Consider the following 15,698-nt stretch of genomic DNA (forward strand, 5'->3'; position numbering starts at 1 on the left):
AGTGAGGAGTGAGCAATAAGAAGATAGGAATGAGCAATCAAGAGTAAGAACAGCCCATATAGCCGAGGCGGTAAACGCACGGGTATTCAGCATGACCATGCTGAGGGTGACGGGTTCGATGCCCGGTCGGTCCAGGATCTTTTCGTAAAGGAAATTTCCTTGACTTCCTTGGGCATAGAGTATCTTCGTGCCTGCCACACGATATACGCATGCAAAATGGTCATTGGCAGAGGAAGCTCTCAGTTAATAACTGTGGAAGTGCTTATAGAACACTAAGCTGAGAAGCAGGCTTTGTCCCAATGAGGACGTTGAGAACAGCTTAGAATGATGAGTCAGCAGTGTAGAACGAAAAGTAGGAGTGAACTGTGAGAAGTAACCAATGAAGAATGGGGCAGTAAGAAGTAAGAAGCAGAGTGGATTAATAAGTGAGTAGTTCGAGGAGTGAGGTGTGATTAGTGAGAGGTTAGAACCACTGTTGAAGAGTTAAGAGTTAGAAGTAAGAAGTGTGAATCAATTGAGAGTGATCACTGGGTATTGAGCGATGAAGGGTGAGGAACGTGGAGTGAAAAGGAAGCATTGTGAAGGGAGGAGTAAGAAGTGAGCAAAATGGAGTGAGAAGTGTGCTGTGTAAAACCAGAAGTGAATAGTCTGGAAAAAACAGTGTGAAGTGTAAAGCTATGAGAAATTAGTAATGAAAAGGGAGGAAAGAAGAGTGATAAGTGAGGAGTGAGAATAGTGAACTGAGAAGAAGGAAATAAAGAGTTAGCCGTAAGGAATAAGTGAATCGTAAGGAATAATCAGTGGAATAGTGAAGTGTGAGAAGTGGGTAATGGAAAGTGAGTTATGGGACGTGTGCAGTAAAGGGTGAGGAATGAGCATTGAAAAGTAAAGAGTAAGGGATAGTATAACCAACATTATTTGGACCCCCATATATTTTGGATCCTTTGGGTCGTATTACCAACATTTTCACAAGATTTAATAAAGACATGACTATTGGTTTTAGAATCATTCGCAATATTAGATTGCTCTTCACGGGTAGCAATCATTTTCTCGCAGAAAATATCATTATTTGTTTTTAAATTGATTTTTAATATTCTCGTCATTCTAATGCTTCAGAAATCTGATATTTTAACCTAATTTTCAGCCAGAAGGGACCTTGTAGGCATTTTTAACAAACAGTGGAGATTTTAACGAACACATGATCGTAACCAACTTGATCATTATATTGTGTAACACCCTTTGAACCTGTTTGATTTTACCTTAAATTCAAACTAATGCCCTTTAGGGATCCATAATTCGACCATTACCCTAAGGAGTGAGAAAAGAGAAATGAGAAGTAGGCAATAAAGAGTGAGAAGTAGGCAGTGAACTGTAAGGAATATGTGAACCACAAGAAAATGGGTAATGAAGAGTGAGTAATGAGGCGTTAGCAGTTGAGAGTGAGACGAGTGAGCATTGAAAAATTAATAATGAGGAATATGAATTAGAGAGGAGTAAGAAGTGCTCTTCAAGTCAGACGTGAGTATTAACCAGTGACAAATGATAAATTAGAAACTAAGAACGAGGTGTGAGAACAGTGAGATATAAGAAGTTAGCAGAAAGTAATTGGGAGTGAGTAGTTGAGTGGTTAGTAAGGAATGAGAGAAAGTTGTGGGAAGTGACAAGAAAGGAGTGTAAAGTTATTAGTGTGGATTAGGGAGCGAGCTATGAAGCAAGAGAAGTGAAGAGTGAGTAGTAATGGATTAGCAGTGAAAAGTGAGGAGTAATGGGTTGGCAGTGAGGAGTAAGCAGTTAGATAAATATGCGCATTGTAATGTGAGCGTCAGCAGTAGGTAATGCGGAGTGAGAAGTGAGAAAATAGAAAAGAGAAAAAAGAGAACTGAGGAATAATCAGTGAGAATAGGATGCGAAGTGTAAGGATTGGGAAGTGAAAAGTGAAGAGAGAGGATCGTGATGAAGTGTTAGTTGATAAGTAAGAAGGAAAGAGTAAACTGCAGGAAATCAGGGGTGAGAAACGAGTGAGAAGTAAGCAGAACATCCAAAAACGACCAGTAGTCTCTTTTTGAGAGTGGCGCATAAGCCACCGCGTTTTGATAAAAAATCTCGAGAATAATCTGCGAACGATTACAGAGTATTCGAAAGAGAAGTGTATGCAGTGTAAATTAGTCAGAAGTGATGAATATGAATCTGGGAGGAGCTAGGAGTAAGAAGTGAGCAAATCATAAATGAGTAGTCAACAATTGAAAATGGGAAATGAAAAATGGAAAGCGAGTTAAGTGGAGCATTGAGGTGTGACAACGTGAGAAATGATCAATCAGTAAATCAGATGACGTTTGTGAGCCAGTGTTGGGAATACTCACTTGCGAAAAGTTATACTCACTTGCTTCTAGCTCAGTCCAGAAGCGTGCTATCAAAAAATGATGTTTGAAGGGCTTTTAGATTGTAGTTAAATTGTAGTTAGTTAAAGTAAAGGTCGCAGACGCATACCGAAACCGTGAGAGCGCTGTGAGTGCAAGGTGAGTATAAATTACACGAATTTTACTCACCTCGTACTCACAGCTCTCTCACAACTTTGGTATGCGTCTGTGACCTTTACTTTACTCGGCAAACTTTTAGATTAAACTACAATCTAAAAGCCCTTCAAACATCATTTTTTGATAGCATGCTTATGAATTGAGATAGAAGCAAGTGAGTATCACTCTTTCAAGTGAGTATTTCCCAGAGCGTTCATGATTAACAAATATTTTAATCATGATTAATCATTGGTGATTAAAATTCAAATTTCGGTGATTATTGATTATGATTAATGATTAATTTGATTTTTGGGATGATTAATGATTATGATTAATGATTAAAATTGATTTTATCTGTGATTATTGATTATGATTAATGATTAAAAATGGCTCATTGATTAAAAATCATGATTAATCATGATTAATCAATCACAAAAAACTGGAAATGATTAAAATATAATTATTGTTTAGAATATTTTTGAAGTTCCAAAAGTAAAAGGTAACTCTGTCTGGTAGATTATTGAAAAAATAATCAAGAAGAACAGCATTTGAACCAATTCAAATTGGATCATATATTTTATATGGTGAAAAATTTTTGGTGATGAATGATTATTTTTTTTTTCTTATGATTATGATTACTGATTAATGATTAAATTGCGAAATCAGTGTGATTAAGATTAATGATTAATGATTAAATGAGAAATTTTGGTGATTATGATTACTGATTTTTGATTAATCTTAATCATTAATCATTAATCATGATTAAATTTATGATTATTCATTAACGCTCTGGTATTTCCAACACTGTTGTGAGCTGAAACGTGTACATATACGAGCGCGAAAATAAATGTGTATGGAACGACTGTGCAGCTGTGATGCTACATGTGTCTCGTAGGTTGAGACTCGTGAGACTCGGTAAATATGACCAAATTGGTCTTCAAAATGACGTTGAACACCGATTTTCGACAACATGGAAAGTGAAGCAGTGAGAAATGAAAAGCTATTAGACAGTAGGGACTGTCCATAAACCACGTGGTCATTTTTTTGGGATTTTTCAACCCCCCCCCCCCCCCCCCCCCCCCGCGTGGTCATTAGTCCATACAAATTTTTTTATTTGTCCATACAAAATGGTCATTGGCCGAATTCCCCCCCCCCCCCCCCATGACCACGTGGTTTATGGACAGCCCCTAATTATGAGTACCCAAGTAACACACTTGTCACCGAAGAGTCACGGCAGCGCAGCTTTTTGTTGCACAGAAGTCACTGTGACTTACTTTTGACAAATAAATACTTACTTGCTAGAAGTAAGTCACGGTGACTTCTGCGCAACAAAAACCTGCGCCGCCGTGACTCTTCGGTGACAAGTGTGTTACTTGGGTAAGTAGTTGAGTTGATTGGTGAGTAGAAATGAGTGAAGAGAAAGATGTGAGAAGTGACAAGAAAGAGGTTTGAAGTGAGTTGTGTGGAGTGGGGGTGAGCTGTAGAGAATGTGGAATGAAAAGTGAGTAGTAATAATGAGCAGTGAAAAGTGAGGAATGATAATTGAATAGTGAGGAGTGAGCAGTAAGGACTTAGCACTGAGTAGTGGGTTATGAGGAGCAGTGAAAAGTCAGAAAGGAGAAGTGAGTGGCGATCTGTGAGAATAGGAAGTGAAATTTAAGAAAAGAATTGAGCAGTGAAAAGTGAAGAGAAAGAAGTGTGATGAAGTTAGAATTGAGAAGCAAGAAGTAAGAAGGTTGTGCTGTAAGATGTGAGAGGTGAGAAGTGAGTGAGATGTAAGAATCAGGAATTGTTGAAAAGAGAAGTGATCAGGGAAAAGTTAGGAGTGATAAGTGAGCAATAAAGAGTCAGAAATGAGCAGCAAACTGTTATAAATGGGAAATGATAAAATGTGAATAAGTGAAAAGCTAGAAGTGTTACTGTCCCATTGTGTCCCATTGTGTCCCATTGTGTCCCATGTGTCCCATTTTTATTCAGGTTGCGTTCTTGAGCTACAAAGTGTACATGCTCAAGCACAGAAACAGCCAATTCGAATTATGTGTTCTGTAGGCTGAGACTCGTGAGTGTTCATATTGAACTTTGTTTTCAAAATTAGGATCGACACCGGTCCTCGACAACGAGGAGTGTGAAAAAGTGAGAAGTGAAAAGCAATGAGGAGTTAGAAGTGAGTAGTTGAGGGGCTAATGAGGAGTAATCTGTGCAAAGCGAAGAGTGGCATGAAAGAAGTGTGAAGTGAGTAATGTGGGGTGTGGGTGAGTAATGGAAGTGTGCAGTGAAAAGCGAGTTTAAAGAGTAAGCAGTGAAAAATGCGGATGAAGAGTGAGCAGTAGGGTAATGAGAAGTCAGCAAAAAATAGAGCAAACAGAGAAGTTGGGAGTGAGAAGAGGACGCGAAATGTAGGGTTTGAGAAATAAAAAGTGAAGAGAGAGAGTTGTATGATAGAGTGAGAATTGAGAAGTAAGAAATGAAGAGTGAGCTGTAAGGAATAATAGGATGCGAAGTGAGCTCTCAGGAATAATTGGGTGAGAAGTGAGTGAAAAGTAAGCAGTAGAGAGTATTGAAAAGAGAAGAGTGAGTAGTGTGAATCAAGGAAATGAGGAATATTAAACAGGTAGAAATTAAGAGCAAGAAGTGAGCAGTAAAGTGTCAGTAACGACTAGGCTATAGTTATACAAGTAGGTAATATTTAAAAGTGACTAGGTCTTCAAAATGACGTTGGACACCGATTTTCGACAAAGAGGAGTGTGAAACAGTGAGAAATGAAAAGTTAACAGTGAGGAATTAGGAGTAAGTCTAATGATTAGTGAGAAGAAATCAGTGAAGACAAACTGTGACAAGAAAGAGGTGTAAAGTAAGTAGTATGGAGTGGGCAATGAGTAGTAAAAGTGGTTAGCGAAAAGTGTGGAGTGAACACTAAGGAATGCGCAATGTGGGTAATGAGGAGTGAGCAAGGAAAAGTGAGAAAAGAGGAGTGAAAAAAGAAGAAGTGGAAAATGATCAGTGAGAGTAGGACGCGAAATGTAAGGATTGAACAATGAAAATGAAAAGAGAGCAGTGTGATGAAGTGAGAAATACATTCCTTGTTGTGCGCTTCAACGAGTCGGTTGACAGGATCCCGATCTCTCCACACGGCACTAATTAATTGCAGTTGTATTTAGATCTTTTTGCCCCACCGCCCGCGTGGGTTTTTGATCGCATATATAAGTTTTCGCGTGTGCAATATAAAGTGCTAAGGTGGAATAGCGCCCTCGAAGGGAGCGAACCGGGTGGACAAGATCCACCAGGTATCGTACCACCATTCGAAAAAATCACCATCAGCGTCATCGGTGATTGATTGTAAACGGCCGACACCAACAAAGCGGCAGACGTTTGCTTGCTACCTACGGCCCAGCATCGGCTGCAGTATATGGCTAAGTAGCACATTTGTATTATTATTTTCTACCTACTTCGCATTCAATTGTCATCGCTTCTCTAGTGTTATTTCGAAGGTCGTTTTTTTTGCTCCACTTCTGTCTCTCTCCCGATGTGAATTTTGACTCGTTAGCCATTAGGTTGTGCAAAAAAAATCGTTGACGGACAAAAGTTTTTTTCGACCCATACAGGGTAAACGTTAATAAACACCGTTTTTTCTTCTTCTTGTTTTATTTTGTTTTTCTTCATCTTATTGGCATATCTGCGGTAGAGGTTACTCCCGCATGCACCGAGAAAAATTTCTACTCAATGACTGAGTTGGCCTTACTCAGAAATCGAAAAATCCTTTGTTTTCTTACTCAGTTTCGGCTAAAAGTGGGACAACCCATTGGCAATGGGTTGTCCCACTTTTAACGGAAACTGAGTAAGAAAACAAAGGATTTTTCGATTTCTGAGTAAGACCAACTCAACCACTGAGTCGAAATTTTTCCCTGTGTGGATGAATCGAATGGAGGAGGCGAAATGCCTCCCAAAGATACAGTCGAGTCTCTTACTAAACGAATTCCTATTAAACGGACTCCTATTAAACGAACTCCTACTAGACAGGGGTGAGCGTTATAGGAGACTAAGAGCTTATGGGATTTCGGCTTTTTGGGGGTGTGGCTTATTATCTCGGGTGTGTTAAGAGTTTGCGCAATACTTTCTTCGGCAATGTTTTAGGGTTTGATAAGATCTACCATTTAGAACTTTGGTTCACATGAATTGTTGGCAAATTGGCCGCTAGAGGGACCATCAACAGTTTGATGCTAAATTGCACTTCAGGAACCATATCAGGTTGTCAAGCAAACGTTACGATATGCGACAGCTCAAGACCCTGATAATTTGGAAGGATAGTGTATTCGGGAAAGTTGTTGGGTACGCCAATGACTTACTGACGATGAGGTGCGAAGTTCGAAATTCCTCCACTGGGCGGCGCTAGTGACCAAGTAAAGTTTCAAAACCTCATATCTCAGAATCCCGATAACTTAGAAAGTTGGTGTCTTCGGCAAAGTTGATCAGTATGACATAAACTTACATAAAAATTAACACTTGTTTCGCAATTCTGCCACTAGGCGGCGCTAGTGAACATGCAAATTTTAGAAATCTCATAGCTCAGAATCCTGATAACTTAGAAAGTTGGTGTCTTCGGCAAAGTTGATCAGTATGACCTAAAATTACATAAAAATAAACACTTGTTTCGCAATTCTGCCACTAGGTGGCGTTTACCGGGGGTTTTCGTCTTTTTTCGACTTTTTTTGGGGTTTTTTGGCCTGGCAAAACTAGTGTCGCTCCCCCTGATAACTTAGAAAGTTGGTGTCTTCGTCAATGTTGATCAGAATGACATAAACTTACATAAAAATTAATCCTTGTTTCGCAAATCTGTCACTAGGCGGCGCTAGTGAACATGCAAATTTTTGAAATCTTATAGCTCAGAATCCTGATAACTTAAAAAGTTGGTGTCTTCGTCAAAGTTGATCAGAATGACATAAACTTACATAAAAATTAACCCTTGTTTCGCAATTCCGTCACTAGGCGGCGCTAGTGAACATGCAAATTTTAGAAATCTCATAGCTCAGAATCCTGATAACTTAGAAAGTTGGTGTCTTCGGCAAAGTTGATCAGAATGACATAAACTTACATACAAATTACAACACTTGTTTCGCAATTCTGCCACTAGGTGGCGCTAGTGAACATGCAAAGCAGAAAAACCCCAAAAAAGTAAAAAAAAAAATACGAAAAAACCGGTGAACGCCGCCTAGTGGCAGAATTTTTAAACAAGTGTTTATTTTTATGTAAGTTCATGTCATACTAATCAACTTTACCGAAGACACCAACTTTCTAAGTTATCAGGATTCTGAGCTATGAGATTTCTAAAATTTGCATGTTCACTAGCGCCGCCTAGTGACGGAATTGCGAAACAAGGGTTAATTTTTATGTAAGTTTATGTCATTCTGATCAACTTTGACGAAGACACCAACTTTCTAAGTTATCAGGATTCTGAGCTAGAGGTTTCTAAAATTTGCATCTTCACTAGCGCTACCTAGTGGCAGAATTGCGGAACAAGTGTTTATTTTCATGTAATTTCATGTCATTCTGATCAACTTTGCCAAAGACACCAACTTTCTAAGTTATCAGGGGGAGCGACACTAGTTTTGCCAGGCCAAAAAACCCCAAAAAAAGTCGAAAAAAGACGAAAAACCCCGGTAAACGCCACCTAGTGGCAGAATTGCGAAACAAGTGTTTATTTTTATGTAATTTTAGGTCATACTGATCAACTTTGCCGAAGACACCAACTTTCTAAGTTATCAGGATTCTGAGCTAGAGGTTTCTAAAATTTGCATCTTCACTAGCGCTACCTAGTGACAGAATTGCGGAACAAGTGTTTATTTTCATGTAATTTCATGTCATTCTGATCAACTTTGCCAAAGACACCAACTTTCTAAGTTATCAGGGGGAGCGACACTAGTTTTGCCAAGCCGAAAAACCCCAAAAAAAGTAAAAAAAAAGACGAAAAACCCGGTAAACGCCACCTAGTGGCAGAATTGCGAAACAAGTGTTTATTTTTATGTAATTTAGATCATACTGATCAACTTTGCCGAAGACACCAACTTTCTAAGTTATCAGGATTCTGAGCTATGAGATTTCTAAAATTTGCATGTTCACTAGCGCCGCCTAGTGGCAGAATTGCGAAACAAGTGTTAGGGGAACAAAGCCCAAAATGCCAAGATGGGGTAAAATGGCCCAACTCATAAAATCATTCCTGAATGGGACTTGATCATTACTATAGGTGAATGGTGTCAAGATATGTGTGCATTGAACATTCTTCTAGAAGCTAGGCCACCAAACCCACGAAAACTCTTTTGATTTCCCAATGAAAATTGGCAACTTCCGGTTTTTCGTGCTTGCAATTAAGGTTTTCTGGTGATTTTATTACCAGCCAAGTGTTTCCAACGAGATTGAGGCACACATGGAGACGCATGGTTGTTGATTTCTACGTTTACCATGTTAGGGGTCATTCAAATATTACGATCATCGTTTTGCGGGAAGGGGGTAACACTTCATTTATTGAGTATACGGAAAAACGGGACAGAGGGGGGAAAAGGAGTCGGAAATGCCCGAAAACTGATGGACGTAATTTTTGAATGTTTTCATGAAGTGGCATCTTACCCCACGGCAGATGGTCGTTTTGCACCACTTCCGTTTTACGAATCAGTTTTTAAAATCGCTTAAAATCTATGAAAATGCAATAGTTTAGTGAATAGTTTTGCTGAAGTATCGAGCAAATATTGTCTAGTTGCTGTTACCACTTTGAAAGCCTAACAAATGAGGCTAATAATCATTGAAAACGATGAAAGTTTGAAAAATGGCATTTTACCCCACTTGACCCTAATTTTTATGTAAGTTTATGTCATACTGATCAACTTTGCCGAAGACACCAACTTTCTAAGTTATCGGGATTCTGAGATATGAGGTTTTGAAAATTTACTTGGTCACTAGCGCCGCCCAGTGGAGGAATTTCGAACTTCGCAACTCATCGTCAGTAAGTCATTGGCGTACCCAACAACTTTCCCGAATACACTATCCTTCCAAATTATCAGGGTCTTGAGCTGTCGCATATCGTAACGTTTGCTTGACAACCTGATATGGTTCCTGCAGTGCAATTTAGCATCAAACTGTTGATGGTCCCTCTAGCGGTCAATTTGCCAACTATTCATATGAACCAAAGTTCTAAATGGTAGATCTTATCAAGCCCTAAAACTTTGCCGAAGAAAGTATTGCGCAAACTCTTAACACACCCGAGATAATAGGCCACACCCCCAAAAAGCCGAAATCCCATAAGCTCTTAGTCTCCTATTAAGCGGATTCCTATTGCACCCCCCGACCAGTGATCTTATAAGAGTCTCGACTGTATTATTGCTCGAACGCGATTTTACCAACCATCTTCGCCTGGGCCTTGGGTTGTCTATTTCCGGCGCAAAAACAAACCGTTGAATGTACTCTCAATCTCTCGAGATCTGACGCGTAAGTATCCTGGGACTGTTATTCACCAAGTGAAACAGACCAAGCTGCGTGTAACTGCACCTAGTTACAAAGCAGCAAATGAAATTGCTCAGCACGAGGCGTTTAGCTGTGAATATACGATCTATGTGCCGGCACGAGAAGTAGAGGTGGAGGGGAAGATCCTCGACGAAATGCTGACGTGCGAGGACATCAAGAGCGGATTCGGACGCTTTAAGAATAGATCTATCCCCGATGTGGCAATCCTAGATTGTAAGCGGCTGTCTAAGGCTTCCATTGAAGGGAGTAAGAAAGTGTACTCGCCATCAGCGTTTTTTCGAGTGACTTTCCCAGGTTCCGTCCTCCCAGAATTTGTAGTCATTGATGGTGCTTTTTACCCAGTGCGTCTTTTTAGGCCGAAGGTATTCAATTGTACCAAATGCAAGCAGTTTGGTCACAGTGATAGCTTTTGCGACAACAAGCCCCGTTGTGGCAAATGCAACCAGGCTCATTTAGAGGACTCTTGCACACAGGAAGCTGAAAAGTGTAGCTACTGTGGCGGAGATCCACATGACTTGCAAGATTGCCCGGCCTATAAAAGACGCATTAAAAATGAGAGTCGTTCTATCATCAGGCGCTCCAAACAGACATATGCGGAGATGGTGAAATCTTTTAAAACACCAGAATCCGTGTCTGAATCAGCTGTCCCAGTTGAAAATCCCTTTCACGAGTTGTCTTCTGATGATCAGGACGATGACGAAACTGATGAGGGTGGATCTTCTTCGGAGGTACACGCACCTGGAAAAAGGAAGTCATCATCTTCCCCGGGATTGCGCCGAAAGGTCTTTTTGAAATCTTCCCTCAAAAGTTTGCCTAATACAAAAGGAAGCGGAGTAAATTTAAAAACTCCGAACAAACAGGTCCCTGATTACTCAGTTCCATGCTGCAGTAAAGACCCAGTGAATCCGCCTCCGACTGTTAAATATACTTCAAAAAAAAGCATTCGACAAAGTAGCAAGAAAAAGGCTACAAAAGCTCCTCGAACTTCAACTAAACCTCCCATACCCAAAAGAGGACTGCTAACTTTCAGGGTTCTTGTGGATCGCTTATATGATGCCATCGGCCTTCCGGACACACTTCGAGGCATTATTGATATTTTTATCCCAACAGTAGAAGAATATCTTCGGAATTTGACACAATCATGGCCCCTCCTTGCTTCGCTCATATCTTTCGATGGCTAATTCATCAAGTGAGGTACAAGATATGATCACTGTGCTACAGTGGAACTGTCATAGTTTAAAACCTAAATTAGACCTGTTTAAGTTTTTGATTCACAACTCAGATTGTGATATATTTGCACTTTGTGAAACATGGCTCTCTTCTGAAGATGAACTCAACTTCCACGATTTCAACATAATTCGCCAGGATAGAGATGACCATTACGGGGGAGTACTCTTGGGGATCAAAAAATGTTACTCATTTTATAAAATTCCAATCCCGACTCATCCTGGCATAGAAATTGTCGCTTGCCAAATAAACGTAAAGGGTAAAGATCTTTGCGTAGCTTCCGTTTACATTCCTCCAGGTATTTCAATTAACCGCCGTCATCTTTGGAATGCAGTTTCTGCACTATCACATCCAGTTTTAATTCTGGGTGATATGAATTCACATGGTACTGGGTGGGGCGAGCCATATGACGATCGCAGAGCGGCTATTTTCTATGATTTGTGCGACGATTTCACTTTGAACGTTTTGAATACAGGTGAAGTGACACGCATTGCATCCGACGGTAAAGAAAGTCGGCTTGACCTTTCTTTGGGATCAAGTTCACTATCATTCGATTGCTCGTGGAAGGTGATCGAAGATCCTCATGGTAGTGACCACTTGCCCATTATAACCACCATAAAACATAATTGCGAAAGGTCAGACGAGCCAATTCAGGTTCCTTTTGACCTCACTAGGAATATCGATTGGCAAAAGTATGCAGAAGCGGTATCTTTTGGGGTTGAATCATCCAATCCTCTCCCACCTTTGGATGAGTATCGATTCCTGTCTGAACTGATTTACAGAAGTGCATTAGAATCACAAAAACGACGCGTTCCAGGTGCAACCTTCAAAAGAAGACCAGCCACACTTGGCTGGGATGATGATTGCACTCAATTGTATCTTAAAAAATCTGATGCCTTCAAAGCTTTTCGTAGGCATGGCACCTCGGATCTTTATCAAGAGTACGCAAAGCTTGAAAGACAACTGAGGAACTTGCTAAAAGCGAAAAAGCGTAGTTATTGGCGACACTTCATTGAGGGTCTCTCAAGAGAAACTTCGATGACAACGCTTTGGAGAGTGGCTCGCAACATGCGAAACCGCTCATCTTCTAATGAGAGTGACGAATACTCCAACCGTTGGATATTCAGCTTCGCGAAAAAAGTCTGCCCAGACTCAGTCCCAGCACCACCGATTTCTTGGGAATCAATCTCAAGAGACGGTTCTCTGGACAGACCATTCTCAATGCTGGAATTTTCTATAGCTCTTCTTTCATCAAACAATTCTTCTCCGGGACGCGATATGATAAAGTTCAATCTTCTTAAGAATCTCCCAGATATCGCAAAAAGACGATTACTAGACCTGTTCAACTCATTCATGGAGAACAACATCGTTCCGCATGAATGGAGACAGGTCAAAGTAATAGCTATTCAAAAGCCTGGTAAACCAGCGTCTGATCATAATTCATACCGCCCAATTGCTATGTTATCATGTTTAAGGAAATTGTTGGAAAAAATGATCCTATCGCGACTTGACCATTGGGTTGAATCGAATAACTTGCTTTCAAATACACAATTCGGGTTCCGCAAGGGCAAAGGAACAAACGATTGTCTAGCGTTGCTTTCAACAGATATTCAACTGGCCTTTGCGGAAAAGGAGCAATTGGCTTCAGTTTTCTTGGATATTAAGGGCGCTTTTGATTCAGTTTCCATAGAAATATTGTCAGAAAAACTGCACAATAGTGGACTACCCGGACTTTTAAACAATTTCTTGTATAATTTGTTGTCAGAAAAACATATGAGCTTCAATCTCGGACAACTGACAACTTCCAGAATTAGCTACATGGGCCTACCCCAAGGCTCATGTTTAAGTCCCTTGCTTTATAATTTCTACGTGAAAGACATTGATTGCTGTCTGGAAGGACAATGCACGCTAAGACAACTTGCAGATGATGCTGTGGTTTCTCTCAAAGGCCCACATGCAGAAATGTTGCAAAGACCATTGCAAAATTCCTTAAACAATCTTTCCATTTGGGCAAGAAATTTAGGGATCGAGTTTTCTCCGCAAAAAACTCAATTGGTTGTGTTTTCTAGAAAGCGGAACCCAGCCCAACTGAAACTCAATCTTTTGGGAATAGAAATCGACCAATCTTTGACTTCGAAATACCTTGGGGTCTGGTTTGATTCAAAAGGCACTTGGGGTACCCAAATCAAGTATTTGGTGCAAAAATGTCAACAAAGGATCAATTTTCTACGCACAATTACCGGAACATGGTGGGGTGCTCACCCGGAGGACCTCATAAAACTTTACAAAACGACTATTCTCTCTGTTATTGAATATGGCTCTTTCTGTTTCCACTCAGCAGCAAACTGCCACCTATTAAAGTTGGAACGAATTCAATATCGTTGTCTGCGTATTGCCCTCGGCTGCATGCACTCAACGTATAATGCGAGCCTAGAGGTCCTGGCAGGGGTGAAACCTCTCCAGAACCGCTTCTGGGAGCTCTCGCTAAGGTTACTTATTAAGTGTGGAGTGAGCAACACACTTGTGATTGAAAACTTCGAAGAAATGCTCACTCTGAATACCCAGTCAAAATTTATGAGAATCTATCTTTTCTACATGTCATCTGACATAAGCCTCCCAGGTTATAATCCACCTCGTGTACACTTCACCAATGACAGTTCCTCTGTTAAATACGATCTGTCCATGAAACAAGCTATTCATGGAATTCCAGATCAACTTCGATGTATATCTATTCCTCGCATTTTTAACGAAAAGTACCAACATGTCAATTCCTGTAAGAGATTCTTTACTGATGGATCTCGCATAAATGGATCCACTGGTTTCGGTGTCTTCAATGAAAATTCCACCGCCTTCCGCAAACTCCAGGAACCTTGCTCGGTTTATGTTGCTGAGCTGGCAGCAATCAACTTCGCTTTGGGGATGATTTCCAACATGCCCGTAGACCATTTCTTCATCTTCTCGGATAGCCTTAGTTCTATTGAGGCACTCCGGTCGATGAAACCTGTAAAACATCCATCTTACTTTCTTACAAAAATAAGGGAGCAGATGGGTGCACTGGTCGAAAGATCATACAAGATTACCTTTGTATGGGTCCCCTCGCATTGCTCAATTTATGGCAATGAGAAGGCGGACTCTCTCGCAAAGGTGGGCGCTCAGGAAGGTGAGATCTATGATAGAAGAATTTCACATGATGAATTTTTCCATTTTGTTCGCCAGAGTTCTCTTCAAAGTTGGCAAAATGATTGGCGAGATGGCCAGCTGGGACGGTGGTTACATTCTATTATTCCTAATGTTTCCTTGCGAGCGTGGTGGCATGGTTTGGATGTAAGTCGAAATTTCATTCGCGTAATGTCAAGGCTTATGTCCAACCATTACTCGCTAGATGCGCATTTACACAGGATTAACCTCGCGTTGAGCAATGTTTGTACTAAGTGCGGTTCCGGTTATGATGACATCGACCACGTAGTTTGGCAATGCCCGGATAATGACGCCTCCAGAGCACTACTTTTGGATACCCTTGAGGCCCGAGGTAGACAACCCTTTGTTCTTGTGAGAGATGTGCTGGGCACTCGCGATGTCACTTATATGCTATGCATTTACGACTTTCTTCGTTTGTCTTGTATAAAGGTTTAATTCTCTTGTGTTTTCTCCCCCAGTTTTTTTTTCTCTGTTTTCGTCTTTGTGTTGTTCCTGGCCATCCGGCAGACGAAAAGCCCGCTACAATCTGGTGCTGAATCACTATGAAGACAACGAACACGCCATTACGTTATACCTTCCGGATGAGCTTCAGAGAACCCTTACCCCCAGTCCTTACCACGCCCATCCTAAAAGCATATGTGACCCACTAATCTCGAGCTGCCACGAGTATCCTGGCTCCATCCCGTACTAACTATGTTGAATAAGAATCATATTTGTACATAAAATACAAAAAATGAGTTTTGGCTCCGCAAAGCGTTAAACGCGATTGAGCCCCAAATAAATGAACTAGTTGAAAAAAAAAAGAAGTGAGAAATGAGAGACAAGTAATGAAGAGTGAGCTGTAAGGAGGAGGTTGAGGAGTGAGTGAGAAATAAGCAGTAGAGAGTACTAAAAGAGTAGACTGAGTAGTGTGAATCAGTGAGTAATGAGAAATGTGAATCCGAAAGAAGAGTGAGGAGTGAGCAGTGAAGAGTTAGTAGTGAGTAGTGAATAGTTAGGAATGGCAAATGAAAAATGAAAAATAAACAAAGTGGAACATTGAGGAGTGAAAAATGAAAAGTGAGAGGTGACAAACTTTGGTAGATTGGAATGCTTCCGAAATCTGTGAAGACTGAAAGACAACAGCGGACCAAAATATTCTGACCAATTGAGAGACTTCTAGACGATTGGATAACTCTTAAAGAAGTAGAAGACTGAAAGACTATAGACGATTGAAATACTGTGAAAAACTGGAAAACTGGAAGTCAGTAG

General features: G+C 40.5%; 2 protein-coding genes across 2 annotated transcripts in view; both read left to right on the forward strand.

Moving 5' to 3' along the window:
* Nucleotides 1–15,698, forward strand: part of LOC134285723 (GATA-binding factor C-like) — a 663,267-nt gene that overhangs the window by 415,892 nt on the left and 231,677 nt on the right. The gene's annotated exons all lie outside the window — the stretch shown is intronic.
* LOC134285719 (uncharacterized) lies at nt 10,589–15,231 on the forward strand. The gene is made up of 2 exons (XM_062847047.1): nt 10,589–13,503; nt 13,763–15,231. Exons 1-2 carry the CDS (start codon nt 13,454–13,456, stop codon nt 14,880–14,882), a joined length of 1,170 nt encoding a protein of 389 aa, XP_062703031.1. The 5' UTR covers nt 10,589–13,453; the 3' UTR covers nt 14,883–15,231.

This window comes from Aedes albopictus, chromosome 1 (genome assembly GCF_035046485.1).
Source record: "Aedes albopictus strain Foshan chromosome 1, AalbF5, whole genome shotgun sequence".
Taxonomy (NCBI): Eukaryota; Metazoa; Arthropoda; class Insecta; order Diptera; family Culicidae; genus Aedes; species Aedes albopictus.

Coding starts and splice junctions, on each gene's coding strand:
- LOC134285719 (XM_062847047.1), top strand. CDS start 13,454: ATGTCAACAAAGGATCAATTTTCTACGCACAATTACCGGAACATGGTG. Junction 13,504..13,762: donor AATTACCGGAACATGGTGGG/GTGCTCACCCGG, acceptor GTGTGGAGTGAG/CAACACACTTGTGATTGAAA.